At 35.7% G+C, this 18483-nt stretch overlaps 2 protein-coding genes across 5 annotated transcripts; both read right to left on the reverse strand.

Moving 5' to 3' along the window:
• Positions 1–4245: 4245 nt before the first annotated feature.
• LOC125221753 (protein NRT1/ PTR FAMILY 5.5-like) lies at positions 4246–6677 on the reverse strand. Its single transcript, XM_048123982.1, has 5 exons — positions 6532–6677; positions 6361–6424; positions 5970–6025; positions 5668–5882; positions 4246–5592 (listed from the first exon to the last, which is right to left on the reverse strand). Exons 3-5 carry the CDS (start codon positions 5992–5994, stop codon positions 4420–4422), a joined length of 1413 nt encoding a protein of 470 aa, XP_047979939.1. The 5' UTR covers positions 5995–6025; positions 6361–6424; positions 6532–6677; the 3' UTR covers positions 4246–4419.
• An 823-nt stretch (positions 6678–7500) lies between these two features.
• On the reverse strand, positions 7501–10328 carry LOC125221751 (protein NRT1/ PTR FAMILY 5.5-like). 4 transcript variants are annotated; one of them, XM_048123980.1, is made up of 5 exons: positions 10202–10328; positions 10064–10116; positions 9472–9740; positions 9171–9385; positions 7501–9023 (listed from the first exon to the last, which is right to left on the reverse strand). In XM_048123980.1, exons 3-5 carry the CDS (start codon positions 9506–9508, stop codon positions 7617–7619), a joined length of 1659 nt encoding a protein of 552 aa, XP_047979937.1. In that variant the 5' UTR covers positions 9509–9740; positions 10064–10116; positions 10202–10328; the 3' UTR covers positions 7501–7616. The 4 variants fall into 4 exon arrangements, with proteins under 4 accessions (XP_047979937.1, XP_047979938.1, XP_047979935.1 ...); XM_048123981.1 differs by having other exon boundaries at positions 9472–9745; XM_048123978.1 differs by having other exon boundaries at positions 9472–9748.
• Between the last annotated feature and the right edge of the window lie 8155 nt (positions 10329–18483).

The raw sequence follows: 18483 nt of genomic DNA on the forward strand, positions 1-18483 counted from the left end.
AAAATATCTAAAACAAATAAGGTAGAGTTAAAATCTAATACATGAAGCTAAATAAATTATTTAAGTTAAAATCAATGCAAAATTTGGTTAGAAGCTTATTTCATTTATCAAACAAAAATTTAAAATCACATAAAATTTTATACATTAATTATTTAATTTTGTCAAAATAAAAATATACTAGTATAGTAATTTCTAATTTAACATACTTAAATATAATTACTACACATTCTAATTTAATTGTACTAGATTTTATCTTATCTACAATCAATGACCCCTGATTAATCTTGTAAGGGTGTCTCCACCGGTGTCCTTCCCACTGGCCCGTCGCGGACGGGCGACCTGACGGGCGTCATAGTGGGTCGGACGGCCGCCCACGCCCGTCCCGTGTGCCCCTGTGATGGCCTCGCCCCTCCCGTCGACGTCCGACCGGACGTGGACGCCACTGTGGCGAAGGTCGGACGTCCGACATTTTAAATTTTTTTTTTTTAAATAATAAACTCTATAAATAGGGCTCCCCCAACTTCATTTCATTCACACCACTTGTATTGACAAGTTTCTCTCTCTCTACAAATTTCATTTCTACTACAATGGAGTACAATAGAAACTCCCCCACCACGAGCGGAGGGAACACACCCTCGATTCCCATCGGATCGGAGGGAAATTTTGCGGGGATGAATCCCCAGATGGCGGGGATGGGCGGTATGCCGGCGATGACTCCCCAAATGTTCTACAATATGTGCACTTGGATGAGTCAAATGGATCAGATGATACCGGGGGCAGCGGGTATGCCGGCAAATATGTCGGGGATGGGTGAGACTGCGGGGATGGGCGGTATGCCGCCAAATATGGCGGGGGTGGGAGGGATGGTGCCCGGGGCAGTGGGGATGGGCGGTACGCCGCCAAATATGTCGGTGAGTGGGTCGATGCAGCACAGGAGCCCGAGGACGCCTAGGGAATCTGTCTATCGGCCATATATAGATTTGTTGGCCGATGACTCCCCTTCTTCTGTTCCGGAGACTCAGTACGCCGGCATCGAGACTTTCTCTTTTGAAGATCTGGGGCTATCGCCGATCCGTGAAACTCCCCAAGAGGCGGGGCCTGTAAGGGGCAGGAGAAAAAGCAAGGCCACGGCCAGGGAGCGGGGTAGGGGCAAGGGCAAAGTCCCGAGCTCTTCCTCACACACGGGGATGGGTGAGGAGGAGGGTGCGGATGAGACTGAGAGGAGGACGATCTGGACCGTGTGGGAAAATGTCGCGCTTGCGAAGGCATGGATCGGTGTTGTAGAGGATCCCTACGTCGGATCGAACCAGTATGTTGACCGAATGTGGCATCGCATCAGTGTTGCCTACTGCGCCAACAAACCGCCTAGGGCGAAGCCTCGCATCCCCAAGCAATGCCGGAAACAGTGGCTCCGGTTGAGGCCTAAGCTCAGTCGTTTTGCCGCCCTCTACCAAAACAACATGCGCATGGTAAGCAGCGGCATGTCTGAGGATGATGTGCGGAGTACCCCAGCAAAGAGTTGGGGATCAAAGAGTTTGACCAGTGGGAGGCCTTTCTCGTGGTCAAGGATTCGCAAAAGTTTGCGATTGGTGTCGAATTGGGCTGGAAGCGGACGAAGATCAACTCTTCCGGTGAGTACAGCAGCCAGTCTTTGGTTGTCACGAGCTCCCCGAAGCCGAGGAAGTGGCCCCGCTACCACGAAACAGACTCTCGCCGTCGTCGTCGCCCGATGGGGCAACAGGCTGCGCAGCCGGATGGCGAGGGGAAGCGGCAGCGGTAGCGGGTCCTACGAGGTCGAATCGGAGGTCCCGGGAGGAGAAGAGGCCGACAGCCTCGCCCGCGCGCAGCAAATGAAGACCCTGATGCGAGATCACTTTGAAGTGGTATAACACGCACGATCCAGTCTTGAGAAGGCTGTACAAGGAGATGGTCGATCGATGTCGGCGCGATTTAAGGATGCCACCCATTGATGATGATGGCGTCGAGATCGGGGGCGGGGACGTCGGAGGTGGCAGCGGCACGGGCGACGGGGACGAGGACGAGGACGAGGAGGAGGAGTGAGAGCCGAGGGTATTATGTAATTTTATTTTTAAACTATGTTTTTTTTTAAATTATGTAATTTTTTTTAATGTAATTTTCGTATTTCCCGTTCGTATTCGTGTCGAATTTTATTTTCGTGAATTTAAATTTTAATTGTGAATTAATTTAATTGTGGGAAGGGCTAGTGGGAGGGGCGAGTGGGAAGGGCTAGTGAAGTGGGAAGGGCTAGTGATGTGGCAGTGGAATGGGAAGGGCTAGTGCTGACGTGGCATGAAAAGGGCTAGTGGAAGGGGCGAATGGGAGGGGCGCCACCGGAGACACCCTAAAGAGTAAACATTGAATTGCAGTACTAGATTTTATCTTATCTCCAATCAATGACCCCGATTGATCTATCATCTATTAAAAATAGTTTTACTCTTAATTTGAAGAATCAAATGTAAAGATCGACACAAGGAATTGCGTGGTTCGATCCACAAACGGGTCTACATCCACGGACGAAGGCGAGACGATTTTATTCCAGATACAACCCAAAAAACAATTACAATACACTCAATCAATCTAGCTCACTACTCAATCGGGAAGACAACTCGATTGTAAAACTCTCAACTAGTAAGCAAAAGAATTACAGTGTATATTCCCTATCTACTCTCTCGAATCTTAGAGGAAGAAGAAGAAGGGTAATCTGTTGAAAAAGAACTGAGCTGAATGAGCTGTGCAACTCACTCAAAAGGGCCGACTACTCAGCTGACTTGGGCCTTCTCAACTTGGGCCTGAGTTTCTTACTTTGGGCCTTGGTTGATTCAACCGCACACAAAACCAACATAATTGTATATTGCTTGTATATTATTTACACTATTTTTAAAAATGAAACTATTTTACTTATTTTTTATAGTTATTTTCAATATAGAAATTTAATATCTTACATTAAAATGTAATTACTAATTAACCATTAAGATATTCATTCATATAATTATTCTAAGTTTTCTTTCGAACAACAAAAAAAATAGATTGTACTACTATACATCTTTTTTTTCCTCTATGACTCTATCTTAATAATTAATTGAATGTACATATGACTTCCTATCAAATGTTAGGTCTAGGCATAAAATATGTTTTAGATATTGTTGTTTATGAATATCAAATTAACTTAGTCAAGTAACTACTGCAAAAAAATAAAAATTTGACAAACATTAGGACCACTTTGTCCAATGCAAAACTATTTAATGCAAATGTGTTTATGAAATGTAAAATAGTTATGATTTAATTAGCTACTTATAGGTTATGGGATGAACCAGAAGTCAATTAAAAGTTATGGTATAAATAACCAATTTGTCTTGTAATTATATTGTGTTGATGATGTGCATTTGCAATTTTTATATTAATATCAAAAGAATTTTAATCAACATATATGGACAATTTTACTTTTTTTATTTTCTTCTTTTATAGTATATAATAACTTAATATTATACTGTATACAAATTGGAAATAAATATAATGTGTTGTGAGGTGAGACACTATTTATAATTTAAATTTAAGTTTCTCCCATAAAGACAAATGTTATACTACCAGTGGCGAATCCAGGATTTTTTGTTTGGGGGTACGTAAATTATATCGACTTGGAGCTTCAAATCCGGTTGATCCGCTCTATCAAATCAATTTTTTAATCAGAAAAATTCTTTGCGTAAAAAAGTGGATAACTTATAAATGACACTATTAGTTCGTTATATATTAAGATTGGATAGCTTTAGTGTTATTATTTGAACGACTTTCACTATTTCAGTACTTGGAATGAAGATTCTTAGATTTATGTATTACGTTAGAAAGATGTAGTACTACTACATTGAAAAGAACTAAACTACATTAGAAAATTCAAATAATAGTGCATTAGAAAAGATTTGAAATGATTAAAAAAATTATAGATTATGCCAAAAAACGTAATAAATACTAGGAATTTTTTATAAAATATATGTTAGAATATTGGGAAAAACAGAAAAATATACGTTAGAAGGATACTAAAAATGCATTAGAATATATAAAAGAAATAGAGGAAGAAGGAATAAAAGTAGTGCATGCTACTGGATGACATCCTAATTATTAATTGCGCACTAGTTATTCAATTGAATAGAGAATACTCTATACCTACTTGTTGTTACATTTATTATTCCAACTATAGAGCACACCACACATAACGACAAAACAACACAAAAAAAATCAAATCACGCATATTTATAAATTTAGAATATGGGTACAAAAAAGCACTCAGCCAAAATAAGACGACTTCCCCCCTTGCTAGGAAGGAACTTCTCAAACAGAAGTCCATTAGTAACTCCAACCATTAAATAATTGAGACATAAAAATACACAAATTAAACATAAAATGTCACCGCCCCAAACAGGAGCAACACTTGCGAACGACGACGTATAGGACTAAACTGCCACCACTCAAAACCGCGAGTACCCAATAATAGCGGTCCAAATGACTCCGGTTCAAGCTGAACTGGAACCAGTTGGGATGGTCTCCCCTTGCACTTATTTTCCCCACAACATAAACCAAGAGCACACCACACATGAACCCCAGCCCAGACACCCCTTTACTAAAGATCTGAATGCATCGTTTCTTCAACTCCTTGGGATCAGCTTCATTGTCATCTGTAGGTGGTTTGTCTCCATCTGTACGTGGTTTGTCTTCGTCTCCATCTGTAGATGGTTTGTCTTCTTCATCAAACTCTGCAACGCTCTCCTCTAACAACTTGTCCATTCCTCCCAGCAGCGCGAACTGGAACAACAACCAATACACGCTCATTGGGACATCGTCCTCCGGTTTATCCAACAACCCCTCGCTTCTAACAACCCCAAGTCTCCTCCTCTCCACCCCTGCAGCCGCGATGCAGCACACGACACCCAATATCTTCGCCTTTACAACCCCGTGTCCTCTGAAGTTTGCCAAATATGCCAGCAATATGCCTAAATAAGTCTGAGCAAGCAGCAGAATCTGAGTAGGAACCTCCCATGATCCGAGGTGCCGGTCCAGGTTCTTTGCTTGCTCCACAAAGTAAGTGTTTCCCGTTGATGAAATGATCCCGCACACCAAGAAGGTCAGCCACATTGGTAACATACGGAGGGTAAACATTCTTCCCAAGTTTTCTATCCGCTTCCTATTTGGATCCGGGAAATCGAACGTGCAAAAACGTAAACCGGTCAGAAAGGCTATGCCAGCAATAGTAGTGCAGACCGCTGGTATTCCAAACCGGTAGGTCCATGGTTTTATGTAAGGGAGCGCGATGGCTCCTGCTAAGCCTACAATAGCCACCATAGCCATACCTGGTATCTTCAAATAACCTATCACCGCACCCCTAGATTTATTTTCCCGTTGCTCTCTGAGAAATGATAGCACGGACACGTTGTTGCCAGCTACTCCCACAGCTATTAACGCCATCCCCGTGTAGAGGAGAGACTTGTGTGTGTTGCTTATGCATTCCTGCTCGTATTCCTTGCACGTGCCTGTTGCATTGGCAAGAACCGGAGGAGCTGACATAAACAGAAGCCAGATTCCCTATACGAGGACAAAAAGGTGAAAATTGAGGTCAAGAATTTCGTGATCAAGAATAAGGCCTGATCAGTTTCTCACCAGAGTGTATGACGAGCTAGAGATCACGAGCATGTAGAAATTTCCGAGAAAAGTGCTGACGGCAAAGAGGAAGAGAGGTTGGAGAACCAGAGAGATTCCATTCCAGATGTTGAGGATTCCAGCAGCGTGGGTGAAACTTAGCCCCCAAACTTCAGTGAGATAATCTTGCATCTCAAACAAGGCGTAGAGCACTAATATGTCAGCCCACAACAATGCTGCAAACAACAACAACAGATTCAGTTTGTTATTGTCCGAATTGGATCCAATGAGAAGATGAAATGAAGTTTTACTAATAATTGTACCAGATATTCTGACGGCGCTCTTCATAGTTGGGACTGACTCAAAAGCCTCTGCTCCTCTAAAGGAATGATTACTGATTAGGATTAGCAATGAAGAAACAGAAATTCCATATTTGATGATTGCAAATACAATTCTGAGTAGATCCAATGTGAATGTATAGTTATTCTTATTTAATTGGAAATACCAACCTAATAATTCTTACCAAAACATTATTGGATTATGAATTAATCTATTAGCATTGACAATGCATTACAGAAAGGCCCAAGTTGCTATATTTCAATGAAATATCTGATATGCATGTTTCCATCAGCTGACTAAAAAGATAAGGTGAATATTTTTTGTACCACAAATAATGCATAAGATGCAAGATCTCGAAAGAGTTGAGTTCTTTACCAGAAATTCTCTCTGAAGTTTCTAATATTTATGAGACAGCCACTCTGTGTGAAAACCCAGTATTCTGCAAAGGAATCAGCTATTGGTGTCAGAAACAAGAAACAGAAGATCAGAACAGTGTTATAGTCATAAAACAGAACAATCTATTGAAAGAAAAGAGAGTAATCGAACCCTGTCTAAGTCAATGCTTCATTTGTCTCTCTCTCTGTTTCTGCCAAACACACAAGGGGTAGAGAGAGGAACAAATGTTCTAATATTGGAGGCAGCATTTAACTCACTATTTATATATATTTGAGATATTCACACCGAAGCTACCACGACATTACAGAGTCAACCGGCTGGAGTTGACTTGGGTAAAACCGAAGAGGAAATCTGGAGGAAATAGGAGTAGTGTATACTGGAAATGGTCAAAATTTTGGCCTTTCATATTTCTGTGGCCCCGCCCCCGCCCATTGGCTTGGCTTGGCTGTAACTACCATTGTCTGCATCAGAGTGAGTATATTGGTGCTTCATACGGATATACATTTTTAACTACTCCTATTACATTAAGTTAAGCTCAAACCTATTTTAATGTAAATGTTATATTAAATATTAACTTTACTAGTAATTTATTAAATTAGGTTAACTAATAGAATCACCTTTCTTCTCCACGCCCACTGCTCTGTAAGTTTTTCTCTCTGCATTTTAGTTTCTCTTCCTTCCTTTTTCTTTCTATTGGACTTGAATGCAATAAATTAAAATCTGGAAAGTGTTTTTGGTATAGATTTAGTGTAAACCCAAGTGAAAAATCTGATTTGCAAACTATTTCCATCTAACTCAATGTCAAATTTTGACATGAAACAGAGAAATGTCATATATTGAAAGAAAATAGTAAAACGAACCTTTTCTAAGTCAATGCTTCTTAGTCTCTCTCCCCCAGCCTAACTCACAGAAGGGGTAGAGAAGAGAGAGAGGAACAAATGCTACTCTCTTTCTCAGCATTTAACACACGTGTTATACATATTTGGCATGTGCATACTGTTTGCTTCTATTTACTTTTCTCATGAACATGCCAAGTGCTAACACTAGGTTTATAACCACAGCCTCTACAAGATTGTTTTTTTTTTTATAAGTCGAGAAAGCTGATTAATTCTACTATAATAGAAGAAATTAAGAAAGTGATACTTAAGCTAGTGCAAATGCAACATGAGCAATGTGGCCAGGAAATGATACATTGCAAAAGATACACAATATGGAAGAAGTTTTTCATACTGATCTCAACAGAAGCAACAACATGTTCTATTCTGATCGCCTTCGTTATATGGATCCGTGTAACCACCACCTGCGTCAGGCGTTCTCCTACATTCTTCCGGCTTCTTGTACCTATAGAACGACGCCACAAACACAAACACGACCATATTCACCGAACTCAAACCCGCCAGCACCCAGTAGTAGTTGTCCAGTCGACTCCGGTTCAAGGTATGCTGAAACCAGTTTGTCCTCCCTCCCTTCTCGCTTATCTTCCCCACAACATACACGGAAAGCGCACTGCACATGTATCCCAAACCGGTCACCCCTCGAATGAAGTTCACCAGGTAGTTTGCGACTGCGACTGATTCAGGCGACTGATCTCTGTAGTATACACTCACACTATTCTCCAAAAAAGCTTCTAATCCTCCTAACAAGACAAACTGGAAAACCAGCCAATAAATACTCATCTTGATCTGCTTATCCGGCTGATCCAGCAAACCATCGCTTCTCACAACATCAAGCCTCTTTCTCTCCACCAAAGCTGCACTTATACAACACAGGATCGAACATAGCATCCCCGCTGCTATCCCACACGAGGGCGCCCAGTCTGTTTTAAATTTCTTCAGGAATTCTGTCACCTTGCCGCCTAGCCAATCTTTTGTTGACCTTCTTACTAGTAGAAGTACTTGAATAGGCAGCTTTATTCTCCCTATGTTGCGGTTGAGCTTGCCTGCTTGTTCGACAAAGTAAGTGTCTCCAATGGCGGCCACAACGCCACAAACTATGAAAGTCATCCACATTGGGACCATCCGCACTGCAATCTTGGCCTCTTCCACTTGCTCCACGGTGCAGAGTGTCCAGCTCTTCCCAGTGGGGGGAACTTCACCGGGCAATATTATGGCGGCCTTATGCAAACCCCCGAGGCACCTTGTGGTTGTGAATTTTTTCTTCCCTATCTCGTAGCCGTGATAATCCTTGTTGCTGACTGGGTGGGAACGGAAGATCTTGAGTGAGGCTGCGACGAACACTCTGAAAACATTGAAGAGAGGGCTGTTACGCGAGGGATCATCATCGGTGTATTTGGAGAAACCGGTGAGGAAAAGGAAGGTGCCGACGACAGTGCAGATGGCTGGGATCCCAAACTTGAGAGTTGGTGGTCTGATGTATGGAAGAGCAATGGCTCCGACTATAGGCACAACCACCACCCCAATTAGGCCAATTATCTGATATACGTTAGCACTAGTTCCGTCGCTTTTCTTCTTCAGGTAAGGTAATAGCGAGACAAGATTACCGGCCACTCCAACAGCTACCAAGGCCAAGCCAGCGATGAGGATGTCCTTCTGAGCGCGGCCCACGCATTCTGGCTCGTATCGTTTGCACGTGCCAGTTGCGTTTGCGAGGGGAGGAGTTGACACAGCCACCATGGTGATCCCCTGCAAATGAGAGAGAATTAGTGTTGAAAAGTTGGAATGCAGTAAGGTAATGTTCAATTTCTTAGATAAAATAGTGGCAAGACTTATAGAATTAAGTTGTGAGATTATAATTATCTTATGAACCAAACATAAGGCAGAGTGACTTACTGCAGCATAGGCTAAGCTAGTGAAGACAAGAAGCTTCAAATAGCCGAGGTATTTGTCGACCAAGTAGAGGAAGAAGAGTGGTAGTATCCGATAAACTCCGTTCCAAATGTTCAAGATGAGAGCAGCGTGGATCAAGCTGAGCCCCCAGACATCAGTGAGATAGTTTTGCATGACGAAGAGGGCGTAAGCCACCAGCACGTCTGCCCATAGCAGAGCTACACGCAAAATCCAAAGCCTATTTGTTAGGAGTAGTATCTAAAAATATACTCTATACAAGAAATCAAATTCAAATGGGACTTACCACTAATTCTCACAAAGCTCTTCTTCTCATCCGCCATTGTTGAGAAATAAATCTGAGCTTTGAGATCTTAAATACTGCTAATAGCACCTAACTCGAAGATTCCTGGTTTTTTGTTGTTTTGTTGTTCAAATACAACTAATATAGTTGACTAACACTACTTGTTCACATTTAACTACCAAATAATAATATGAGTTCAAAAAAAGAACAAAAGCCTGACGTCCGTAACTGAGTTCAACCCTTTCTATGCCCTCTTCATGATTCAAAAGCCTCTGCACTTCTAAAGGAATGATTACTGATTAGGATTAGCAATCGAGAAACAAAAATTCCATATTTGATTCACTGCAAATACAATTCTGAGTAGATCCAATGTGAATGTATAATTTTTCTTATTTAATTGGAAAATTATTCTTACCAAAACATTATTGGATTATATTAATTTATTAAAGAAAGACCCAAGTTGCTTTATTTCAATGAAATATCAGTATGCAAAATGTTTCCATCAGCTGACTAAAAAGATAAGGTTGAATAATTTTTTGTACCACAAATAAATCATACTTAACAAACAAGACCTCGAAAAACTTGACTTGTTTACCAGAAATTCTCACTGAAGACTCTATAAGCCACTCTGTGTGAAACCCCAGTATTCTACAAAGCCAAATCAAGAAGAGTGTTATAATCATAAACAAAATTCAGAACAATATAATGAAAGAAAAGAAAAGAGTAATCGAACCCTGTCTAAGTCAATGCTTCTTCAACTCTTTCTCTCTCTTTACAGGAGGGGGAGAGAGAGGAACAAATGTTAGTACGCTCCTCTCTTTTTTCATTTCTAATAATGGAGGCAGCATTTGAACTCACTTTTTATAAGTATTTGAGATATGCATACGGTCGTTCACACTGAAGCTACCACGACATTACAGTGTGCTATCGGTGTGCTTCATACGAATATGGAATAATGATACTAATAAAATGCAAATTCTATATATTCTACGGACTTCAAATTTTTTAATCACATGTCAATACAATGTAAAAATTTTTCACCGTTGACATTGTGTTAATAATTTTTGTTGATATTATTTTATCATCAGTTGATATTTTCCAACGTTCAAATCATAGTTTAAAATTTATAGAATATACTCCATATTGTCTACATTTGATTATATCCCTATGGAGTATTGTTTATTTTGTTTGTTACTGGTTGTGGATGCACGAATTGTGTATATATAGGACGGGTTGTGTTATATACCAAACTAGTTATAAACGCTAAAAGCCAAACATATCATTATAAAATAACGCAGAGTTCATTACAACTTTATATGTAGTTCATTATAGGGAATTATGAGATTTAAAAACAATGACATCATCATGCATAATTTAGAAATTTGGAGTTCATTATAAGTTTGTTATTTAGTTCATTATAATGAACTTCAGGTTATCATATAATGATGTTCTTCGGCGTTTAAGGTTTAAAAGTGGTTTGGTATTTGATTAAAATCATATATATATATATATATATATATATATATACATGGTAGTGATAAAATATTTATGAAATGTCAACAACATGTAGTTTATGTCAACTAGGGGGTATTATCGTCAATAGCCTGCACATCAAATGTCAACAACTTTATTCAATAAATACTTGTTTTTATTTTTATTTTTTTATTTTTATTTTTTTTAAATTTTAAAAAAAAAAAAATTTAAAATTTTTTAAAACGTTTTTAATTTTTTTTTTTGTCAACTACATATACAATTCATGTCAACTACACATCAAATGTCAACAACTTAATTCAATAAATACTTTTTGACATGGATTGCACATGTAGTTGACATTAAAATAAAATATTTATTGAATAAAATGTACCATGATATTACCATTCTTCCCTTTCATAATTAATTAATCTAAAAATATTTTCCATGTGGCAAAATCTGGACCACTCATTTAATAAAAATGAGTGGCTGATATTGCATCTCATTTCTCAATTAGCATAAAAAATCTCAATTGATCATAACCCTATATATATCCACTCTTAAAGACCGAACTAGAGACTAAATTAGGGCCATCCATTTTCTTAATCTTGTGGTTAGGATTAATATACAATTAATTTAATATTTTATTTAATAAAAATTTTTTTATTTTAATTTTAATTTATTTTATTTTAATTTTAATTTAATTTATTTTTTATTTTATTTATTTTATTTATTTTTATTTTTATTTTTTAAAATTTTTTTAAAAAAATTTAATTTTTTTTATCCGATAAAAACTTGCTGGAGTAAATAATGAACTATATTCACTATATAATGACCTAAATAATGATCTAAATGAAGTATGTTATGAACTTATTACTTCATTCAGTCGTGCTATTACTTCATTACGTTAGTTTATTACTTCATTTATTTATGTCATTTACTCCATTCTATTAGTTTATTACTTCATTCAGTCATGTTATTGCTTCATTTCGTTAGTTTATATTACTTCATTCAGTCATGTTATTACTTCATTCTATTAGTTTAATACTTCATTCCGTTAGTTTATTACTTCATTCAGTCATGTTATTACTTCATTCAGTTATGTTATTACTTCATTTCATTAGTTTATTACTTCATAATGTGTTATGACATAATTATCATTCAGTTTGAAGTAAATTCAGTATATAATGAATGTGAAAAATTACTTCATTTAGTTCATTATGTAGTGAATATAGTTCATTATTTACTCCAGCAAGTTTTTATCGAATAAAAAAAAAAACAAAAAAATTTTAAATTTTTTTTAAAAAAATTGAAAAATTAAAAAAATTAAAAATAAAAATAATTAGCATTTTTATTTAATAAAATATTAAATTAATTGTAAATTAATCAGAACCATAAGATTAAGAAAAATGAGTGGCCCAAATTTGGTCTCTAGTTCGGTCTTTAAGAAGGGTTCGACATTGATCACAAGAAATGATCATCATAGCAACAGAGAGTATACATGATATCAATAAATACTACATAGAATGATCATCATAGCAACAGAGAGTATAATGGTAAACAAGAAATGATCATCATAGCAACAGAGAGTATACATGATATCAATAAATACTACTACATCGAATGTCAACAAATCTGCATTTATGTCAACAGAGTATAATTCACCACCAAAGTATAATAAAAGTCATGTTAATGAAAATCAAACCAAAAACCTTCAACATTCGTCAACGTCGACTCTGAATATGATGAAGAATCCATCAGATAACACCTTAGGCTTTGATTATGAACTGAACTGAACTCATTTTCATTAAATGAGTGGTCCAGCTTTTGCCACATGGAAAATATTTATAGATTAGTTAATTATGAAAGGGCTGAATGGTAATATCATGGTACATTTTATTCAATAAATATTTTTTTTAATTTTTAATTTTAATTTTATTTATTTATTTTTAAAATTTTTAAAATTTTTTTAAATTTTTTAATTTTTTTTTAATTTTTTTTTATTTTTCAACTACATATACAATTCATGTCAACTACACACATATAATGTCAACTACATATACAATTCATGTCAATGGGTACAATCTATGTCAACTACATACATATAATGTCAACTACATATATAATTCATGTCAACTACACACATATAATATCAACCACATACACAATTCATGTCAACTACACACATATAATATCAACTACATATACAATTCATGTCAATGGGTACAATCTATGTCAACTACATATACAATCTATGTCAATGGGTACAATCTATGTCAACTACAATCTATGTCAACTATAAAAAATTAAATTTTTTAATTTTTTTTTAATATTTTTTTATTTTTCAACTACATATACAATTCATGTCAACTACACACATATAATGTCAACTACATATACAATTCATGTCAATGGGTACAATCTATGTCAACTACATACATATAATGTCAACTACATATATAATTCATGTCAACTACACACATATAATATCAACCACATACACAATTCATGTCAACTACACACATATAATATCAACTACATGTACAATTCATGTCAAAAAGTTATTATTGAATAAAGTTGTTGACATTTGATGTGTAGTTGACATGAATTGTATATGCAGTTGACAAAAAAAGTATAAAAATTATAAAAAAAATAAAAAAATTAAAATTTTTTTAAAATTTTTTTTAAAAAAACTTAATTTTTTTTTAAAAAATAAAATAAAATAAAAATTAAATTAAAAAAAATATTTATTGAATAAAGTTGTGACATTTGATGTGCAGGCTATTGACGATAATACCCTCTAGTTGACATAAACTACATATTGTTGATATTTCATAAATATTCTAGATGAGTGGCTGAGCAATATCTCAATTCTCAATTAGGTTCAAAACTCTCAACCTAACAAGACCCTATATATATTGTATAACAATATTTTTACGGTAAATACAAATAAAGCAAATACTATTGTGTTAAATTTAATAAATTACATTGAAAGAATAGAGCAAAAATTTCACTATAAAACAATAGACATTTGTGTTTCACATTGTATGATATACTTTCTTCATTTCTTAAAGGGCAAATTGCCTAAAAAGTCATGAATTTTGGAGAAAGTTTGGTTTTTTCCACAAACTATTAAAGTTGCGCCTAAAGTCATGAACTTTATCGGATCGTGCAAATTTCCCAAACTACCTGTTAGACGACATATTTCCGTTAAAACTTATCCCACGTGGCATGCTGGAGGCGTGACTTAGCAAAATTTCTGACTGGGCACAAAACGACGTCGTTTTATGCCTTTTTTTATTGAATCTTCTTTACACGTTGCCGATTTCATCCCTAAACCGTTTGTCGACGATTTCACTCTTGTCGATTACGTTTTCCATCGATTTAATTGGGATTGTACTTTCGAAATCAGCCAAAAAGAGGTTATAATACCTTAGTTCAAAAATTTTGCCAACTCACGCCTCCGGCATCCACGTGAGATAAGTTTTTAACGGAAATATGTCGTCAGGTCGGGTAGTTTGGGAAACTTGTACGATCCGATAAAGTTCTTGACTTTAGGCGCAACTTTTATAGTTTGTGGGAAAAACCAAACTTTCCCCAAAGTTTGTGACTTTTTAAACTTTAGAGATGACATGAGTTTTAATGTGAAATTAGTGAAGTAAGAGATTGAAATAGAAAAAAAATGAGTAAAATAAGAAAAAAGAGAAGAAAAAGTAGTGTAATTAGGGTGTGATTGGTTCACTGATAGTGTTTTCATGGGTTTACATATATGAAACTTTTCATATATTGTGTATATTGTGGGATATTTTTTTGAGTGAACTACAAAACTAATATCCAGAAAATAGGGTTTGCACATTTTTAGTACCCAATATTTATACAGTTACATTTTCAGCCAAAAAGTTTCATAAATCTCAAATTCGGTCCTGATTTTTACTATTCTACCGTTTAGCCCTTGAGGGGGAAAATTTGTCCATTTAGTGTGATTTGAGGACCAAACTTGAGATTTTTTAATGTTTATGTACTTCTTTTGTAATTTGTTAAGGACCAAAATTTTTTGTGGTATTATTGAATTTTTATATATTATCTCAAAACAAATTATTTAAATCTTTGTAGTGTTATCCAAAAATAAATTATTTAAATCTTTGTAATACTATTTAAATTATTGCATTACAATCAGGAAATTAATATCCATTTGTAGTACTATTATTTAGAAAATATTGAATGGTTATTTTTAATCATTCATTTTTAATGCTTGATTGCAACAATAATTTATACTACCTCTGTCCCCTAAATTTTGGCACATTTTGACCCAACACGGGTTTTAAGAAATGTAATAGAAAGTGAGTTGAAAAAATTGATGGGATTTGAGTCCTACTTTTAAAGTATTAGTTTTATAATAAAATGTGAGTAGAAATGAATTAGTGGAATATAAGGTCCACTACCAAAAATAGTAAAAAGTGAAGTGTGTCAAATTTTCAGGGACGGACTGAAATAGTAAACTGTGTCAAAATTTGGGGGATGGAGATAGTAATTTTTAAGATACCTATTTTTCTACATGAATCAAGTTGTAGTTTATTTTGACTTAAATTGAATTGAATTTTAGTTTGTTTTATTTAAGTTGTTGTTGCAATCAAGCATTAAACTAAAAAATGAATTCTTTAAAACTAAACCATTCAATATATTTTAAATAATACTACGAATACATATTAATTTTCCGATTGTAATGCAATAATTTAAATAATACTACAAAGATTTAAAAATTTTAAATAATTTAAATAATTTCCCGATTGTAACCACCAATGCACAAAAATATGTGCATTCCATTCTCCTCATCTCTCTTACTTTACCATACCATTTTCCTCATCTCTCTTACTTTACCAATTTTGTCTTAATTCTCGTGCCATATCCAGTGCCCATATTTTTATGAGACGGAGAGAGTAATTAATTAATGTGTTTGGCACGGTAAAGTAGTTCATTATTAAATAGAGTAAAGTACTAATTTGGTCCTAAACATATGACCGATTTACGATTTTGGTCCAGAACATTCACTTTTTGAAAATCGAATCCAAAACATACGAAAAAAGCTATCGTTTAGATTCTTTTTTGACGGTTTCATCAATTCCTGGCGGTTAACCGTCAAGTAGCGAAAATTTGACCTGATTAGCCGATTTTCATTATTGCAGCTTATCTTGAATTTTTTATTTTAATATTGTTTAATATTTTTAGAATTACATGTAAATGTTAAATAAAATAAATGGACAACAAATTACAAGACAAAGTAGTCCTTCATATACATTATATACTTCCAATTGGTCCCGGACACTTAACCAGACGCCAAAAATTTTCTAGTGGTTGTTGGTTTGATACATTATGCGTATTTGTGACAAGTTAACAATTATGTGATTGCTTCTTCGTCGACAATGAGACAATAATTTATGTCAATAAACAGACATCAAATTGATGCAATAAATGGATAATAAATTATAAGGCAAAGTATTACTTCATATTCATTTGCTACTTCGAATTGGTCCTGAACATTTAACCTCACCTAGTGCCGAATTACATCAAAAAAGAAATGTTGTCATAGGCACTGCATCAACCCTAACACCATCAAAACTAAAAAATCAACGAAACCAAGTATTCAATGTCGACTTCAACTTCTGGAATCGGAGAAGAATGGACTTCCGCGTGAGAACTAGGGTTAGAAGAACCTAGAAACCCTGACGCTGCCGACAGGCCTTGTTCGTTTTGCTTCAAAGAATCGTTCTTTTTAGAATTACCAGTAACAGACAGACCTTCTTCGGCTTCATTTCAGGCGGATGTGTGGACTTCCTCTTCCTCGCATATGCGGCTTTCACGTCGACGAGACCGTCGCTGGAACGGAAGTTTGGGTACGGCGACTTCCAACTCATGGTAACCTTAACATACTTGGATTTTACATGGTTTTAGAGGGTGGTTTTGCATGAATTTGATCATATTTTGTCTATTATTGAGCGTGTTTATATCTACTTCTCTATTATATTGGTATGTTAACCATTTTGTTAAGAATGTGTAGAAAAAGGTACAAAATATGTGCATGAGCAACAACCTTGGTTTGAGACAATTTTTACTGGATATTTTGAAGTCCAATCAGCCCCTAATGCATATCAATCTATTCGTATTTGAAAGATCTTTGCATGGGTAGATATCTCATACGCCTCAATCGAAGTTCGATAGAAGAAGTTATGGCCGTTATAAGAACACTGCGCTGTTAATACTCCCTATGTCCCAGATAATTCGACCCAGTATTCCATTTCGAGCCGTCCCACATAATTTGTCCCACTTCACTTTTACCATTTTTGGTAGTGGACCCCATATTCCACTAACTCATTCATACTCACATTTTATTATAAAACTAATACTTTAAAAGTAGGACCCACATCCCACCAACTTTTTCAACTCACTTTCCATTACATTTCTTAAAATTCGTGTCGGGTCAAAGTGTCCCAAATTATCTGGGACGGAGGGAGTATCTTTTATTCATGTATTTGTTAGATTCCTTTGTGTTAAACTTGGTTTTCTCCATGAACATGAGTAACTTTTGTAGAATTCTTGGTGATGATGCACTAATTTTATAGTTTATATCCAATTGTTTTTGTTCTTACCTTGCTCTTGTAGTTATTTGATTATTCTTGGGTTTATTCCTTTCAATTGCTTGATCACCACTTGATTGTGTAGGATTAATTAGATTAATCGGGAGATGATATAATTAATCTGGAAAGAAGAATAATTCACACCTTAATTCAATAGAACTAGCGAGAGTTGAGGTTTTGAGTGAGGTCTTTGATCTTATCGAGCTTTCGGGGGTTAGGGGTTTAGTATTAGAATGGGACTTCAATCCTAGCACCTAATCTACAGGTTTCTCACGTCGGGAGGGGGTTTAATCTATAATTGTGATCGACTTAATAACTCTAGGAACACCAAAAGATAAGGCAATTTGATTGGATAAGAGCTTGAAATTGTGCATCGGATCCTTGAGTTCTACAATTTTCTCCATATTATCTTTTCACATCCTATTTACTTGTTTTCATTCGTTTACTTGCTTATTATATGCTTTTAGTAGTGTTATAATAAATCAAACCTTTTCCAGTTGTCCGTGGTAGTTAAGTTGGTACAAATTTGTTTCTGTGGGATACGATACTCTTGTTTGCTAATTGCTAAACTAGCCCCGTACACTTGCGGATATTACTTGTGTTAAAATAAGTTGAGTCAAACCAACACAATAATTGGTCAAAATCGGGCCGGTTCTTGATCGGAATCGGAACTAGGATATCTTAGGAGAGTGACGTAAGAGAACATAGAGAAGAGAGAGTTTGACGTTTCGATTTTATTACTTGGAAATTCTTTTTCACATTGTTAGGGAACCGAGATAATTAAAAAATAATTGAAATCTACACAAAGTTAAGAACAAATCTTATAACTTATTTCAGGAAAATTCCAATACATGATTTAAATTTGAGATTTATTAATTTAAAACAACCTTGAATGGTCTCCTAATTAATTCTT

Source organism: Salvia hispanica, chromosome 4, assembly GCF_023119035.1.
Source record: "Salvia hispanica cultivar TCC Black 2014 chromosome 4, UniMelb_Shisp_WGS_1.0, whole genome shotgun sequence".
Lineage (NCBI taxonomy): Eukaryota > Viridiplantae > Streptophyta > Magnoliopsida > Lamiales > Lamiaceae > Salvia > Salvia hispanica.

Coding starts and splice junctions, on each gene's coding strand:
- LOC125221753 (XM_048123982.1), bottom strand. CDS start 5,994: ATGAAGAGCGCCGTCAGAATATCTG. Junction 5,883..5,969: donor GAGCGCCGTCAGAATATCTG/GTACAATTATTA, acceptor TGTTGTTTGCAG/CATTGTTGTGGGCTGACATA. Junction 5,593..5,667: donor CTAGCTCGTCATACACTCTG/GTGAGAAACTGA, acceptor GTCCTCGTATAG/GGAATCTGGCTTCTGTTTAT.
- LOC125221751 (XM_048123980.1), bottom strand. CDS start 9,508: ATGGCGGATGAGAAGAAGAGCTTTGTGAGAATTAGTG. Junction 9,386..9,471: donor GAGCTTTGTGAGAATTAGTG/GTAAGTCCCATT, acceptor TTTTGCGTGTAG/CTCTGCTATGGGCAGACGTG. Junction 9,024..9,170: donor CTAGCTTAGCCTATGCTGCA/GTAAGTCACTCT, acceptor TCTCATTTGCAG/GGGATCACCATGGTGGCTGT.